The sequence below is a fragment of the Rhinopithecus roxellana genome, chromosome 17 (assembly GCF_007565055.1).
Source record: "Rhinopithecus roxellana isolate Shanxi Qingling chromosome 17, ASM756505v1, whole genome shotgun sequence".
In the NCBI taxonomy this organism is placed as follows: Eukaryota; Metazoa; Chordata; class Mammalia; order Primates; family Cercopithecidae; genus Rhinopithecus; species Rhinopithecus roxellana.
Window position 1 is genome coordinate 7,901,108 of NC_044565.1, and position 17,807 is coordinate 7,918,914.

The 17,807-nt window shown below is 46.2% G+C and overlaps 1 protein-coding gene across 2 annotated transcripts in view; it reads left to right on the plus strand.

Moving 5' to 3' along the window:
* SMYD1 (SET and MYND domain containing 1) overlaps positions 1-17,807 on the plus strand; it is a 42,562-nt gene that overhangs the window by 12,641 nt on the left and 12,114 nt on the right. The window contains exons 2-6 of one of the 2 annotated variants that reach the window (XM_010378428.2): positions 4,381-4,557; positions 7,500-7,713; positions 10,654-10,784; positions 13,219-13,257; positions 16,274-16,463. In XM_010378428.2, coding sequence (XP_010376730.2) covers positions 4,381-4,557; positions 7,500-7,713; positions 10,654-10,784; positions 13,219-13,257; positions 16,274-16,463 — 751 coding nt within the window. The remainder of the gene's footprint in view (positions 1-4,380; positions 4,558-7,499; positions 7,714-10,653; positions 10,785-13,218; positions 13,258-16,273; positions 16,464-17,807) is intronic. The other variant, XM_010378429.2, reaches the window with a different exon arrangement.

A 17,807-nucleotide genomic window follows, 5' to 3' on the forward strand; every position in this document is an offset into this window, starting at 1 on the left:
ACCTAGGTGATTTTCATTTGTGTTTGAAATTTAAAACAATAAAACAGAATTGTGAAGAGTAATGTTTTTGTTTGGTAGGCACACATATTAGTGTATACATGAAATATGAATGTGTGAATATATGTATATGAATAAAAAGATGAGGATATTGTACTAGGCTATTCTAAAATGTCAATTTGGGTGTAAAATATGAGAGTAGTTCTTGTGCGGGGTCGCTCTCTGATGGGCGACCTTGGAACAGACAAGCATGAAGTTACAAGTGACAGGTTATAAGGGACAGACAGCGTGATTGTGCTTGTGTCTAACTGTTCCCTCTCCAGACCACCTCCTGGCTCTCCTCCCATTCTCTCCTGCCTTGGGTTTGTATTCCTGGCATGAGCCTGATGCCCCAGAGGTGGACATCTGCTCCTCCTTCCTCGTTCCTAACCTAAGACATACTCTGAAATTTGCAGATGACTCAGAGATTAGCATACCAATATAAAAGATGACAGAAGAAAATTCAAAATGACCTTGACGTTTTGGAATGCTACACTGAAAACCATCAGTTAGGGATAAATGTGAAGACTCCACTTCAAGTTTAAAAATTCAGTGTCACAAAGGAGCTTTTAGGCTGATGGATGTATTCTTTACTTATTTATTTATTTTTACTTTTTATTTTACTTTTTTGAGATGGAGTATCGCTCTGTTGCCCAGGCTGGAGTGCAGTGGTGCAATCTTGGCTCACTGCAAGCTCCGCCTCCCTGGTTCAAGCGAGTCTCCTGCCTCAGCCTTCTGAGTAGCTGGGACTATAGGCACGTGCCACCACGCCCAACTAACTTTTGTATTTTTAGTAGGGACTGGATTTTTCCATGTTGGCCAGGCTAGTCTCAAACTCCTGACCTTAGATGATCCACCTGCCTTGACCTCCCAAGGTGCTAGGATTTACAGGTGTAAGCCACCGTGCCTGGCCTGGATATGTTTATTATCTTGATTGTGATGATGGTTTCGTGGGTGGATGCATATGTCAGAACCTATCAATGTGTTATTTTTTTTTTAACACTTATTGTATGTCAATCACACCTCCATAAAGATGTCTAGAAAATGCAATGCTGTGTCGACAGAGTGGAAACTCTGGCTTGACTGCAGCACCTTTGAGAAAGCTTGGGAGGTTCTACTGACTATATTTATAATTTGACCCTAATTTCTTTCTTTCTTTCTTTCTTTCTTTGAGGCAGAGTCTTGCTCTGTCACTCAGGCTGGATTGCTGTGGCACGATCTCGACTCACTGCAACCTCTGTCCCTGGGTTCAAGCAATTCTCCTGCTTCAGACTCCTAAGTAGTTGGGATTACAGGCATGTGCCACCATGACCAACTAATTTCTGTATTTTTAGTAGAGACAGGGTTTTACCATGCTGGCCAGGCTGTTCTCAAACTCCTGACCTCAAGTGATCGGCTTGCCTCGGCTTCCCACAGTGCTGGGATTACAGGTGTGAGCCACTGCACCCGGCCATTTGACCCTAAATTAATGTGAGGTTTTCACTAAAGAAACTAATGGAAGCACGACGTGGAGATCCGGCAAGTGTGCATGGCACTACGTCTGAATAGTATACTCTGCTCTGGGCACCATAATTGTGAGGTGTTGACACCCGAGCTCTCACCTGTGTTTGGCCAGGAGACAAGATTTGGAGCCTTCTTGGAATCCAATTTACTTGGATTTTTCAGTAGTCCAGTTCCTCCTAATGAACTGCAAATTCCTGCAAGAAAATGCAATCCTGACTTGAGGCAGATGTAAGAAATTCATAGCTCTCCATCGGCAGGGGTTTAGAGAGTTCACTAAGTGGCCAGGGTTCCCTGTGGGCCCCATGTGCTCTATTCTGCTGAGGCACTTATGACAAATGACCTTCTCAGGGAGGGTGCACCCTCTGTGGCCTAGTTATGACGGGCTGCGGAACCTGTGCAGTTCTCAGTATGCTAGTGTGATTCTACTCCTCCTCGTTCACTAGGAAAGTTTAAGGGAAGGCAAGTTTAAGAGTGAGGAAACTGTTACTGTGAGGATAACCTTGAATCTGCTCTAAATTAGAAATAAACACTGACCTTTCATGCCCTCGAGTACTTTATGATTGTTAACAAATTAGTAGCAATGCACCTCCTAGTGGATGGGGATACAACAGTGTGTTGAGCTGGCCAGCCAGAGGCTGAAAACTGCCTGGACTTTAGGAAGCCCAGGATGTAGCATAGAGCAGTAACCTCTGCCATGCCCTCAGCTGGCTCTGCACCTGTCTATCCCCTTCTAGATGCCATGCTGGGATCAGTGCTAGGGGTCAGGCTCAAGGGTCAGGCCTGGCCTTTGGGCTGGTCCGTGAGCCTGACCCCCTGGCACTGGCCAGCACATGTTGCTTGATTTCTCAGCTAAACCCACCCTCCTTTGGCTACAGGGATTTCTGTAGGTATATCAGAGGCCACCAGAAAGGTGTGAGAATTCTAGAAACCATGTACAAGGAATTGTTTAAAGATCTGGGAGTATTTAACTTGGAGGAGAGAAATGAATGGGAAGCAAGGCAGTGGTCTTCAAATTCTTCAAGAACTGATCTGACCAGGCTTGTTCCATTGGGCAAGGACCCAGAAGGCCAAATTAGGGTACAGTAGTAGGTTTTCTGGGGAGGCAAATTCAAGCTTAACACAAGGAGGAAGTTTGCAACAATTAGGACTGGCCAACAATGAACCGACTGTTCTCAGAAACAGTGAACTCCTTTTCACTGTGGGAATTAGAATATTCATGGCCAGGGATGGACACAAAGGATTTCTGTGCTTGAATGTTCTATGGAAGTTTCTCCCTCCAGGCTCTAGAATTCTGCGATTTTAAAAGCTCCTGCACTCCAGCCTGGGCGGCAGAGCCAGACTACGTCTCAAAAAAAAAAATAAAATAAAATAAATAAATAAATAAATAAATAAATAAATAAATAAATAAAAGCTCCTGTGTTCTTATACTTTTGAGTTCCCTGTTTAGACTGTGGACTCCTACCTGAGTTTACCCATCCACTTGCTTCCCGGGAGCTCAGCGCTCCCCTGCAGATCATTGAACTGGTTTTCATTATTTCTTTGCTTCAGTGGTTGGGATTTCTCTTCCTCACATTGCAGGAGCATGAGGTTGAGGCCCAGAGATTCTGTGCATCATACCAGATTTCCCTCACTCTGGATGTCAGGCTATGTCCCGAAATACATTTCCTATGGAGCCTATGCCCTTTTCTGTTTGAACGATGGGTTTAACATGGGGTCCACAGGGCTCTCTAATGGGAACACTAAGAGGCTGGAAGCACCGGGTGAGGATCCTCATCTTCTCACAACTCTCTCCCTCACCCATCGAATGGGCTTGCATTTTCCTCCTCATCACTTCCACCCTCGCTGTGAGCTGGGAGAATATGTCAACGACAGCGAAATCAGTAACGCTGTCATTCTTACTGTTGCAAAACACACAGACTGTGACATATATCATAGTGTATAGATATTCTTTTGCATATAATACTATGATGCTCTTGTCCCATCATAGTGTAGGTCATTATGATTTGTTGTACTTTGGGGAAGGGGACACTATATTTCAACAATGAGAAAGACATGTCACCAAAATGCCCCCTCCAACACAGTGCCAATGACCTGTGACTTCGGGTGAGGGGATCATAAGGAATTCAAGTGTCTTCTCCAAAGAGTCTAGGACCCCCCTGTGCTCCCCTGTCATAGTATTCACCACACTGCATGTTCAATTGTTTCTCTAGTTATTTGTGGTATTCCCAGTGCCTGACACACTTAGGTCATGAATTTACCCTTCCTGAATTGAAGGGCTTATATGCAGAGGATAAGTGTCCTCCACATAGGGGTGTCCACCAAAAATATTTGGTAGGCCAGGTGTGGGCGCTCACGTCTGTAATCCCAGCACTTTGGGAGGCAGAGGTGGGTGGATAACTTGTCAGGAGTTTGAGACCAGCCTGAATAATGTGGTGAAACCCTGTCTGTACTAAAAATACAAAAATTAGCCGGGTGTGGTGGCATGTGCCTATAATCCTAGCTACTCAGGAGGCTGAGCCAGAAGAATCGCTTGAACCTGGGAGGTGGAGATTGCAGTGAGCCGAGGTTGCAGTGAGCCGAGATAGTGCCACTGCACTCCAGCCTGGGCGACAGAGCAAGACTCCATCTCAAAAAAAAAAAAAAAAAAATTGCTAAAGGAATTGTTATAGCTGGGAAGGGCCTTTGGAAGCCCAGACTCCTCATTTTGAAAGATGGAAATCTGAAGTTTAGACAGACAAGGACCAGTCAGCTGAACCCAGTGCCAGAATGCCGTGTTCCACTGGCTGCATGGTGCCCTTTCCACTGTGCTCCCAATCATGTGTCTTCTCTCTCCATTTCTAGCCTTGTTAATTTTGTGTGCCACACCTGCTTCAAGAGGCAGGAGAAGCTCCATCGCTGTGGGCAGTGCAAGTTTGCCCATTACTGCGACCGCACCTGCCAGAAAGATGCTTGGTTGAACCACAAGAATGAGTGTTCGGCCATCAAGAGATACGGGAAAGTACCCAATGAGAACATCAGGTGAGAGCTGGGCCCCATGGTGGTGCTTCGAATTTCCAAATGTCAGGCTGGAACGGCCTCTGTAACGGCATTCCCAGATCTAAGGAAGCCAAGCTGAGTGCAAGTCAGGAAAGAGCCTCAAAGACTGGATATGGTCACTTCTGTTCACTCCTTTAAGTTCTAAGAGGGAGAACTGGCTGTTGACAGCAGTGATTCCAAACTGCAGCCACAGGCTGAAACTGGCTTGCAGACTTCTGCTGTAGGGCTCCCGAGTGTTTAGTTTATTTATGTATTTTGGATACAGGGTCTTGCTCTGTCGCCCAGGATGGAGTGCAGAGGCCTTGATCACAGCTCACTTGACCTCCTAGGCTCAAGTGATCCTCCCACCTCAGCCTCTCGACTAGCTGGGACCACCGGCATGCACTACCACACCTGGTTAATTTTTGTATTTTTTGTAGAGATGGCGTTTTGTCATGTTGCCCAGGGGAGCCTCGAACTCCTGAGATCAAGCGATCCACCCGTCTCAGCCTCCCAAAGTGCTGGTATTATAGCCGTCAGCCACCATGCCTAGCCGAGGGGCAAGTGTTTTTAAATTGATCCACCAATGTTTAAAAATTGGGGAATTTCACATTTTAAAATTAGGATTTTTGACTTCTCTTGGAAAACAAAAACAACAAACAAACAAAACTGAAGATCTGGCAAAATAGGCTAGAGCTGAGTAGTATCTGCCACCTTTGAAAAAATACAGAGCTTTCTAAGTTACAGCAGCACCACTGCTCCCTGTGGTCATACACGTTACACCAGAGAGCGCATTTGAGTTTGCAACTAACGGCCTTTCCTGGTGGCTATCATCAGAAATCTCAAAGCCAGCAGCTCCAGTGCAAGAGATTCCCAAGTCCTGGAGGCTTGGTGCTGGGCTGCAGGGAGATGCTCAGGAAGCCAGCACTGCAGAGCAAAGGAGATGGAGATGGTGACTGGGAGCATTTTCACTGTGTGTGTAGGGTGTGAAGTTAAGGTACAGAATGGAATTGTCATATCATGATGATTTTTAGGAACCTGCAGGATGAAATGGCTCAGTCAACCTCTCCATGCCCCTTAGCTCCATCTACTGAAACAATACATATGCTTTAAGACCTAAAGTAAATGGCACCTCCTGTGACAGTTACTGACTTGAAATCTATCACTGCATTGACCTCTATTCTCTGAGCTTCATAACCCTTTCCTCATTATTTGGAGGCAGCAGATCTTCCATGTGCTGAGTTGTATTTTCCCCAGTGCTGCCCTGGGCTCCCTATGAAGACACCTCAGTTTCCAGGCACCTGGAGTCCCACGCGGGGCATTTCTCCAGAAATAAGTCAGTGACTCAAACGGGAGAAATCGGGAAGATGAAAAAGGTTCTGGAAACAGATGGTTGGTGATGGTTGCACAGCAGTGTGAGTGTGCTTAATGCCACCAAACTGTACACTTTAAAATGGTTAAAATGGTTCAAAAAGAGGTGGGGTACAGAAAGGACCCTGAGGTGATGACACTGTTTAGTATCTTGACTGTGCAGGTGGATACATGAAGCTACATAGGTGATAACATTGTATATAATTAAACACACATACATATTCATGAATATAAGCAAAATGGAAGAAATCTGAATAACAGAGGTGGGATAATATTCTGGCTGTGATGTTAGTTTTCCAAAATGTTACCATTAGAGAAAACTGGGCAAAATGTACAAGGGATCTCTTTGTATTGTTTTCCAACTGCCTGTAAATCTGCAATTATCTCAATTAAAATTTCAATTAAAAAAACAAACAAAATGAGGAGGGGCCTTTGCTTTGCCCAGAAGGTCTCTCCTCAGGAACAGGATCTGTCCTAGACCACCATCCCCTCCCCAGGTGCCTGAAAAGTGAGCAGTCAGTGGGTGGCAGGAACATTAAAGTGTCCCTGGGTTATAAGCTTCATCACAGGCCACCTAACAGTTAACAAAGAGGCCTTTGGGGTGAAGTACACCCTCTGTCTCACACTCAAGTCCCTGTGTTTCTACAGGTCTCCTCCTGTCCCACCTGGCCTCCTGCTCTTCCCCCAGAGCCCCGCTCCAGCCAGGCCAGGTCCTGCACGTGGCATGCCCGTGGCTGCCTCGAGGCCTCTGCTCACACTGTTTCCCCACCTAGATGGCCTTCTCCACTTTCTTGCTACCCAATCATTAAGAATACCAACACCTTCACATATAATGCAGACACCTATTACCTCACTTTGTCTTCTGAATACCTCTGGAAGTTAGCACAGCAGGGAATATTTTCCCTATTTTACTGGCCACCAGATAGATTCAGAGAGGTCAAGTGACTTGCCCAGGCTCACACAGTAAGAAGTGGAAATAGGTCATTAGACCCCTGATGCAGGGCTCATCATCGTAGGCCACAATGTTAAGAGAGACCCAGGCCGCCGCACCTCTCTGTGTCCCCAGACCCCATGGGACCTGGCTCCTGCCCAAACCTCCACCTTTATTTGGTCTCCATTTCTTGCTCCCTGTGCTCCCGCCACCTTTACCTTCCTGCTGTTTCTCCATCAGACCAAGCTCATTCCTTCGTCAGGGCCTTTGTACTCACTGCTCTCTCCCGAAGTGCTCTTTCTCCAGTGTCACAGAGCCAGCTCCTCCACCCCTTCCAATTCCAGCTCAAATGTGCCTCCTCTGTGACACTTCCCTGGAAGACCTTAGCTTCCCCACCCCAGTCACTCTCTATCATGCCACCCTGTATTATTTTCTCTGCATAGCACTTTCTGTGTAAAATGTGCTTGTTTACTTACCTCTCCCCCACTATATGAAACATCACGATAGAATAAATTCCATCCATCTAGTTTAAAACCATATCTTGGGCCCAACATTGTGCCTGGCATGCATGAGACACCCAGTAAATGTGTGTTGAATGAATGAATGCAGCTGTAGTACCCCCCTGATGCTGCCCTTCCCACAGGCTGGCGGCGCGCATCATGTGGCGGGTGGAGAGAGAAGGCACCGGGCTCACGGAGGGCTGCCTGGTGTCTGTGGACGACTTGCAGAACCACGTAGAGCACTTTGGGGAGGAGGAGCAGAAGGAGCTGCGGGTGGACATGGACACGTTCTTGCAGTACTGGCCGCCCCAGAGCCAGCAGTTCAGCATGCAGTACATCTCTCACATCTTCGGAGTGGTAGGCCCCCTCCGTCCCTTCTCCACCCTCCCTGTCTGTCTCCTCTTTCCTTCCCTCCTCCTGCTTGGGGAGGGTGGGGCTTCTCAGAAGTGAACTACAAGGCAGAAGCCCTGTAATTTCTGTTTCCATAAAGGTCTCATCTAGCCCAGGCAGCCAGAGGCTCTGGAGAAACCACCTTCTGTTTACCACATGTAGCAGAAACACCTACTGCCCTTTCCATTTCAGACCCCAGGGACAGGCCTCCAAATGACCCAACTAATAAAATCCAGAGATCCTAGAGTATGATTCCTCATAAAGGAGGAGCCATGGTGACAGCTGGGATCGCCCAACTAAGAAGTTTCCAGAAACTGCCAGGCCAGAGTTGGGAGGGGAGGCCAAGAGGACTGAAAGAGGACAGGAGCTTGAAATGAAGACCCCTCATCCTGGACTCTGTCTTCTGGCCTTGTTTACTATGAGGCCATTCCTGCTTTATCTGAATTGGCATCCCACATACAAATCTTACTTATTTATCCAACTCTGGATGATAGATTTGGATGGTAATTTATCCTCTTACTTATCTGCACTTTTTATACTTTTTCCTCTCCACCTTGAAAATAAAGACCCCCAATCACTATCCCTTCCTGCCCACCAGTCACTTTGGAAAACTTTTTCCAGGTCTGCCAGGCAGGATTGATGTGGAGGCTGGAGCAGTGGGGGCTGTGAGCCAGAGAGAGGGGAGTCAGGGTTTTAGGGTGGGAGCAACAAAGCCAGGTGAGGCCATAACAGTCCCGGAAGTGGGGGCAAGAGCCCAGTGGATGAGGAGGCTCAGGTCCTGGCTGTGGGGATGGATGTGTTCCACCTGGTAGGCCAGGCCCTTTATGTGGCGAAGGTGAGCAGGCTGAGGAGGGAGGAGGACAAACATCACACTGACATCTCTTGAGTCTTCACCATATTGGGGGACAAAGGGAGAGAGATTGATTGAGTCTAAGGATTTGGCTCACACAATGGTGGAGGCTTGGTAAGTCCAAAATCTGCAAGGTCGGCCAGCAGGCTGGAGATCAGGGAAGAGTTGCAGTTCAAGTCCAGAGGCATTCTGCTGGCAGAACTCCTTGTTCAGGGGAGATGAGTCTTTATTCTCTTGAGGTCTTCAACTGATTAGATGAGGCCCACCCACATTCTAGCAGGCACTCTGCTTTACTCAAACTCCACTAATTTAAATGTGAATCTCATCCAAAAACACCTTCACAGAAGCATATATTATAGTTTTTGACCAAATATCTGGGCACCATTGACCAGCCATGTTGGCACACAAAATTAACCACCACAGCTTCCCACGTATTATTTCACACAGTTTTACAACACAAGGTAAGGTCCATGCTTTCAGCATTTCTATTTTATAGAACAGAAAACTTAGGTCCAGAGGGGTTATATGACCTCCAAAAGCCACATGGTTAGCTTGTGCCCAGGGAAAGTCCAGAACCAGGGAAAGTCCAGAAGCAGTCTGTATTTTCAGGAGCCAGGGCTTCTACTTTTTTTTTTTTTTTTTTTTTGAGATGAGGGTCTTACTCTGTCACCCAGGCTGGAGTGCCGAGGTGCAATCATGGCTCATTGCAACGTCCATCTCCCAGGCTCAAGTGATCCTCCTGTCTACCAAGTAGCTGGGGCCACAGATGCATACCACTATGCCTGGCCGATTTTTGTATTTTTTTGTAGGAGCCGGGTTTCACCATGTTGCCCAGGATGATCTTGCACTCCTGAGCTCAAGTGATCTGCCCATCTCGGCCTTCCAAAGTGCTGGGATTACAGGTGTAAACCACCACGCCCGGTCTAAGCTTTTACTTTTAACAGTTACGTTCTATAGCCTTGGGGTGAATTGGTGTGTTGCGCAATCATGGGCATCCCTAATAGGTCTGGGGACCAGGGCTAGAGGTCATATAATTACCAAAGGTTAGAGCTGAAAAGATCCTTGGAGCTCATCTAGTCCAATTTATTCAACCTATAGATGGGAAAACCAGGGCTCAGAGAAGAAAGAAGTTTGCTCCAAGTAGTACAGCTTGTTAGTGGTACTCACAGGCTTAACATCATGAACTTACTAAATGTCTGATGAGAATAAATGGAGAAAGTGACACTCCTCCATATCTGTGACAAATATCCATGTGAGGGAATAAATGTCTACTGGGTTTCTGTTATATATAGCATGTATTCATAGATGTATTTACAGATGAAGTGGAAATTTGCATACAGTTACTAATGTATTCTAGGTTATATTTATTCTTATGCATTTTTCATACTGTGAGAGCAGATATTTGGAGTCTGTTTCTGTAAAGAACGATTTACTTTTAAGGAAAAGAAAATCACTTGGATGCCACATCAGTAGTAACCAACTTGATTTGCCTTGAATCTCAGAGATAAGTGTTAAATATGGCACTCACCAGATTTAAAAATTGTGAGCAGGGAATATAACAGTATTCACCAGATACAAAATAATCGAAAGAGATGTTAATTTTTTTTATGAACAGCTATAGGAGTTTAAACTAAGTAGGCAGAGGAAATAGGGGAAGGAAAAGCTCTCTCTTTCACATACACACACACACACACACACGCACGCGTGCAAAGCAGGGTACAGACAGGAAAACCAAGACAGAGACTGAGGAATACTCATGTAAGACCCAGATACAGAAAAAGGAAAACGTTTCCATCTTTGATTCTTTTAGAATACAGCCACAAAATACTTTCAAGGTAGGGCTGCATTTTTGCAGATATAGGACTGTCCCATGGCCCTAATCTTGTGTGTCATTTGGAGTCATGCAGAGAACAGGGGACTAATTGTTCTGTGTCCAGACTCCCTAAGCATCTCCAGGGTGAGACTGGGTCTTCTGTTTCTTAAAATTCCTTTCAACAGCTAGGATAGTGTTCTTTCCATGTCTGTTGACTGACTCTTTCATCTTTTCCTCTGGGTAGATTAACTGCAACGGTTTTACTCTCAGTGATCAGAGAGGCCTGCAGGCCGTGGGCGTAGGCATCTTCCCCAACCTGGGCCTGGTGAACCATGACTGTTGGCCCAACTGCACTGTCATATTTAACAATGGCAAGTGAGTATGTCTTTATCTGGGGGGGGGGGGGTTTGATGGGGATGGGGAGACCTATGGTGTTTTGTCCACTTGACTTAAGCCGAAGTCAACCTGCTAAACCTCAACTAGCATAGATTTTAAATGAATAGCACATAGAAATCTCATTCCAGAATAATTGTGAATGAGAGAAAGGCATCATGGAGGATATCAAAGAATTCAACCTGGGTCATTTCTGAGTGTGTATGTTTCTTGGGGCTGCCTAGATGTGTTAGATAAACCTTTAACTACTATTTTAAAACTTGAAGCCTAGGATTATCTGTCTAGAGGTCATTTAGTCAAGGTCTCAGCAGGAATCAGGAGGCACACTCAAAGGGGTTTACCCAAATACAATTGAATGAAGGGACAGTTTACAGAAGTGTGGGCAGGGTTTAAGATACTAACAAGGGGCAGGGCCTGGTGGCTCATGCCTGTAATCCCAGCACTTTGGGAGGCCGAGTGGGGGGTGGATCACTTGAGGTCAGGAGTTCGAGATCAGCCTGGGCAACATAGTGATACTCCCATATCTGTAAAAAATAAATAAATACATAAATAAATACATTAGCTGGGCATGGTGGTATGTGCCTGTAGTCCCAGCTACTCATGAGGATGAGGCAGGAGGATCACTTGACCCCAGGAGGTTGAGGCTGCAGTGAACTATAATCATGCCACTGCACTCCAGCTTGGGTGACAAAGTGAGACCTTGTCTCTAAAACCAAACCAAACCAAACTAAACCAAACCAAACCAAACAAAATAACAACAAAAAGAAACTAACAAGGAATGGTGAGGTGCCCAGGGCCTAGCAACACATGAAACCATCACCACCTCTAGGCCTGGAAGGGCAGGTGAAGGAAGCACTGTTTCTGCAGCTAGTGAGAGCTGGACCTGGGCTAGTGGGCCCCCCAACAGCTCAGCTGTGGCTTACAACTGTGTCTAGAGAAACCTGCCAGCTGGCACCATGGCTCGGAAAAGAGGAAGTCAATGGACTAGATAGTCCAACCCCTCATTCCCCCAACCTTCTGCTCTCCTACCATTGGCCAAACCCCAACCTGAAGCCAGACCACAAAGAAACCTGGGTGATGCAACCCTCAGAGGTCAGCCCCCCTTTCTGAGACAGCACAGATGCATAAATAAAGGCACATGATACCCTTATTTACATGTTACAGCACAGATGCATGTAAATAAGGGCACATGATGGATTTGGGGGTGGGGCACAAATGGAGAAGAATCAGTAGATGGAACGAGCCCCTGGTTGTCCATGGCTCAGGATGGGGAGATATAAGGGAATGAGGCTTGAGCAATATTAATTGCTTTCGCTCTTAGAGATGAGCTCTTATGACAGATACAAGCTGACTTTGAGTCATCAACAATGAGCAAGTTTCCCCCAAAAACTTCCTAGAAGCCAGACAATGGTGTCTGGTTCTCAGCTGAGAATTGGGCCTAAGCTTCAATATGCCAAGTACCCTGATTTCTCCTTTCCTTCCTATTTCTGAAACCAGGCTCTTAAGCAATTGAGAAAGTGACTTAAGATGGGAAAGTTTATTTTGGACTCAGATGATAATCTTTTCCCAGCATTTGTGTTTCCTTTCTGAAGCCTTTTGGGGTCACTGGCCTGGATCTCATGGAATCCTCCCTAGAGGGGCTGTTGACTGAGCTTGACCTGGATGGCAGAGAGGATCAAATTCAGCCGTGTATGGGCCTAGGCTTTCTAGACAGCCCTCTTCTAAGCCCAAGGCTCCTCTTGTCATTGGGTGTAACAACCACAGGAACCTAGGAACTCTTTCTTCTGTGTCTGCTCTGGCTTCCTTGCATCTACTAATTTCTAGCAGCCACATTTTATCCAGGCTTCTTGGCTTTTGTGCAAGAGACGGTGACTTCGCATTTCCTGTCTAGCCACCTGCCATAGTGGAAAGAACCCTAGACATGGGGTTAGGGGCCCAATTTGAACCCCAACAATTTTTATATACTATCGATTTGACCTAACCAGCCTCCATGTGCACTTCAAACTCTTTCCAAGACCGACATCCAAAGAGGCAATGTTTATTCATCCAGAATGCTTAATAGAATGATAATAACAACATTGCGCATGTTTTTTCAGCACTCTGCTTTTAAGTGCATTGTCTCGTGACAGTCTCATTACAGGTGAGAACACTGAAACACAGGGAAGGGAAGGAACTTGTTCAGGTCAGGGTTGAGTACCTTTGAATCCAGAATGTCTTGTTCCAAATTCAGTGCACTTTCCACTATACCAGGCTGTGTTTTCTCCAGTGAGTCCAGCTAGAAGGGGCTAGGATAAAGGTTGTTGTGATGGCCAAAGTTTTGATAGTGTGACCCAGAATGCTGTGCACCCTTGCACCGGATCACACCTGATCAGCCAATGATAATGATTTCCATATGGGTGTCTGTTTTGTCTTTCAGTCATGAGGCAGTGAAATCCATGTTTCATACCCAGATGAGGTGGGTCAGTCCTTTCAAGCATCCTTGCTCCTCTGACCCGTCTCCCTCACTTGTCTGGTTTGCTGGAGCCACCCATTCCCGAGACTCCTTGACTGCCATCTGTCCATAATGTCCTTCTGCATCCCAGTGTCTCGTCTTTGCTGAATGGTGTATTTTAATGCATTTAAATTAACCGTTTTTTCCTTACCCACATACCACCTGCCTTGTCTTTGCTTTTACTTTGCCTCCTTTCTTCCTCCCTTTCATGCCTCACTTCCACTGCTCTTCCAACCTTGAAGCATGAACCCTTGTAGTCCACATCGTCTTAGCAAAAGCCTATCTTGTCTCCCTAAACCCTGCTTACCATGAAATGGGGACTGTGACTGACCTACTAAAGGACTGTCTGTTTATAAACCCCAACTTCTCACCCAGACTGGGCTCCAAAAAATAGCATCTACAACTGATATTTTTAATAAATGTTTATTCCCAGTATTCTGCTTACTGCTTCTGACCAACTATGAATGAGTAGTTTAGGTTAAATTTTACTTCTAACTTTTCTTAATGACAACCAAATGGCCCTAGATGGGTCTTTTCCTCAGGGTGAGGTTGACAGCCCTTGAAGTGGTCTTTGGATTAAGAACAAAATGCTGTGTGGGAGTTTGGGCTTTGGGAATGCTGGGGTAGAAGTGGTTGGTGCATTTGAGTCTGTGTTGGTGTGTACTGCACGTGACTTTGGATGATTCACATCATCTCTTGGGCTTGGGTTCCACATCTGTAGAGAAAGGTCAAGAGGAGAGTGCTCTAGGGACCTTCCTAGTTCTAAGTCTCTGTAGCTCTGGACTCTGTCCGTAACCTCCGTGAGAAATACATAAATAGGCTGCCTACTTGTGGCTCAATTAGCTGTACTATAGAATTGCAGATTGTTGGAGGTAGAAGGGGCCTGGGGTACAGGGTGGGGATGAAGCTTGTCCAAGGAAGCTGGTTGGAGGGAGAGCCAGGGCTAAAATCCTCATCTCCTGCCTCCTGCAGTGCTTATTTCAGGCTGGTCTCCATTCCTCTCCCCCAATCTCCAGTTTCAAGTAAGGTAAAATGAGGCATACATATATGCATCTTTTCATATTTAAGTCACATTAAGTTAATTTGGTTTTGAAAAATTTCTGATACCATTGAAATAATCGGAGATACCCTGAGACCATGCAAGAATTGGCACAATAATGATAGGAAGCAAAATTACCGGAAATTCTAGCCCAACTGGCCACTGATTCACTGTGGAATTAAAATACGTCACTATGGCGGGCTGCCTCTGTAAAAGGGACTCGTGGGGGCAGAACTGGTTACTTACCCAATGGGGTTAAATACTGGAGATCCTGGCTCAGGAGATGCTCACATGGAATTACTTAGGACATTAGTAGAGTCCTAAAAATCAAGGACTTTGATGCATCTTAATTCCCGTGCATCGAAGACCCAGGAAGCAGCCTGAAAACAACCAGGCAAGGCTACTACGTTGAGGGGAATTGTGAATGGTATGAAGTTCTAATCCTGACTCTGTCCCCAAAGTGCTGTGGGACCTATCCCTCTTGTGTCACTATCCTCATTTGTGAAATGAGCATCCCTGCAGCTCAGACATACTAGGATTCTAAGCAGAACTGTGAGCAGAATCACCCGGCCTTCCTCTCCTACTGGCCTTTCATCACCACAGTAACCGCTGCTGCCGAAAATTGGGGTAAGGAACAAAGGAAAGGAGTGACAAATGGTGAGCAGGCACTTCAGTTTTGCAGACTCCACACGAGTTGTTTTTATACACATTAACACATTAATAGGCATGTCAGTGTATCTCACTTTGGGAGAAGGATTTTTATCCATCAGTGGTCACCTCAGCAGTTGCTTCCTTGATTGTCATCTCAGAGGACAGGGAAGGGGCTGCCTTTGACTGGGACTCTTCTTGGGTGCCGGAGTCTTGCCCTTGCTTTTGCATGGTGTCTAACTGAGCCTTTCTGGGAGGTAAAAGAAATGACCATGGATCTCTGTGCAGGTGCTCTCCCCAGCCCTCTGCATCCTGCCACTTGCTCTCTGGATGATGGCTTCCCACTAGGCAGGGAGGCCCCAGGATTCTGGGGAGATACAGGAGCACAGTTTAGGACCCAGCTTGCAGGGCCCACCACTTGTTTTCTGTAGCTGTCTGGCCTTGTGGTGGAGGATGCATGGCTGCATGGCTGAGAGATCCACAGGCTGACCTCTACCTGTTTGGCTCAGCTGGATGTCAGTTCTGCAGCGGGTTTTTACCTTCAACATCTTCAGTACCTATCTCATTAGGTAAGGTGGGTAGTGCTATAGGTAATTGAGGGTCAGGTCTAGTCTGGAAGGGAACTGAAATGCCATCTGCCCTTGCTAACCACCTTCAACCAACAAGCCACATCTCCCAATAAACACAAAAGTGAACAATGCAGCGAGCTAACAGAGCCAGCCTTTGTTTATTTGCCTTCAATGATATCCAGTGGGCTAAGTCTCCTTAGGTAATTTGGCCTGAACCATTGGACTGAAGGTCAAGAGGTGACTTCAAATTAGACACAGAATGAGCCAAGGTTGTGGGTAACTGAATTTTTATGTTTCTGAGAGAGTAGTCCCCAAACTAACCAGAAAAGATTTTCAAGTTTTTTCTTGTTTGGAGTTTTTGCCTTATCATTATTTCTCCTTCTTTTATTACAGACAATCAGTAGCTAAAAGTAAAGGGAGACTTATGGGCATGGACATTGTCTGGTTTTATGACCAAGCCCAGCTCTCTACTAGGAGTCTATTTGAGCTGATTCCAGAGCAGTTAACTGAATGGAGTGGATAGGACTGTTCTAAGGAATAGAGTAGAGCTATCCACAAAATCATCCTTTAGGTCACATTTCTCCTTTTGTGGAGTCAATGGGGGTTTCTGAGTGCCAGTGAAAGTCATTGTCTTTGAGACCCAACTCCACGAAGCCTTGGAGAGCATGGATCCCATTCCAGTAGGCCTGAATTCGATTCACCTTTTCCTTTCACTCTGCTCCAGAATTGAACTCCGGGCCCTGGGCAAGATCTCAGAAGGAGAGGAGCTGACTGTGTCCTACATCGACTTCCTCAATGTCAGTGAAGAACGCAAGAGGCAGCTGAAGAAGCAGTACTACTTTGACTGCACATGTGAACACTGCCAGAAAAAACTGAAGGACAACCTCTTCCTGGGGGTGAAAGACAACCCCAAGGTACATGCAACCCTGCGGCTGAGGTGTTTGTGTCCATATTCGCCAGAAGCCAGTCACAGGTGGTTTCACAGCTAATCAGTATGCCTGCCCATGAGCTTCCTAGGGAGCAGCTGTCACCCCGGGGAGGAGGCAGGGTATGAGAGCAGAGCACCGTGGGTAGGTCCCAGCTAAGTCCTGGCACTGCCACTTGCCAGGTGTTTGAGTTTGGGGAAGTCACCCAGTTTTCTCAACTGTAAAATAGGAATGATGGTCCCATTGCAAGAGGTTGTTATAAAGATTAAAGAAGACGATGTGTGTAAAAGGAGTGGCATACGGAGTAGACACTGGAAATTTTGGTTCCTCCTGTTGCTCCTTTATGGGTTGAGTGATGTTGAGAATTTAAGGTGTTGAGATCAGATGGGCAAAGATATTTGTCATCCGGTTATAAAAAAGATATTCCTAGTCCCATGGGGATGGGCAGTGTGGAGACAGGGCTATGTTTAAATTGGTCAGCATCCTGAACTCCTGGGTAACTGTTGCTAGTTGATGGTCAGTCTGTTAAGCAGCAGAAGAAGGCTTGCTGACGGGAGGTCAGGAGCCCAGCTGAGCTGGGAGAGAGCGCTGAGCTGCCAGGTGTCAGAGTAGCCAGTTAAAGCAACAGAGCAGAAATGAGGGTGAAGTATTTAATCACTTACTGCAATAGTGTGAGCAAGAAGCCAAAACCGAAGAAAGCACTGACTCTTCTTGTCCATTTCCTCCAGGGAAGCTGTGCTCAGGGGGAGGATGAGGGGGATCAGCACAGGCATGGAGGCTTCTCACATGGCATTCTCTTTTATAAGGACACCAGTCATATGGGGTTAGGAGCCCACTCTACTACAGTATGATCTCACCTTAACTAATTACATCTGCAATGACCCTATTGCCAAGTAAGAGCTCATTCTGAGGTAGCTTCTGGGGCTAGACTTCAACATATGAATTTTGGGAGGATACAATTTAACCCCTAACACTGTGTATGCTACCATTTATGAACATTAAAAGGCACACACACACACACACACACACACACCCATGCACACCCATGCCCATGCAAGCATACTGGGTCTCCATACACAAGTAGGAGGACCAGTGATGCCTGGGGTGAAGATATTGAGAGTCACCCCTCCCAGGCAGAGACAAAGCAGTTGGGGCCCAAGGATTAATGTTTTCTATAGGAACAACCTCTTTTCAGAGAAGCAAAGGTCTGTATTCTAGGAGATGTATATTGGATGTATGTGAGAGGCACTGAGCACTGCATCATGGGCGCTACAGAGAAGAATGTGTTATTGCACCCACCCTCACCCCGACCTTTCAGAACCTGTGGAAAGC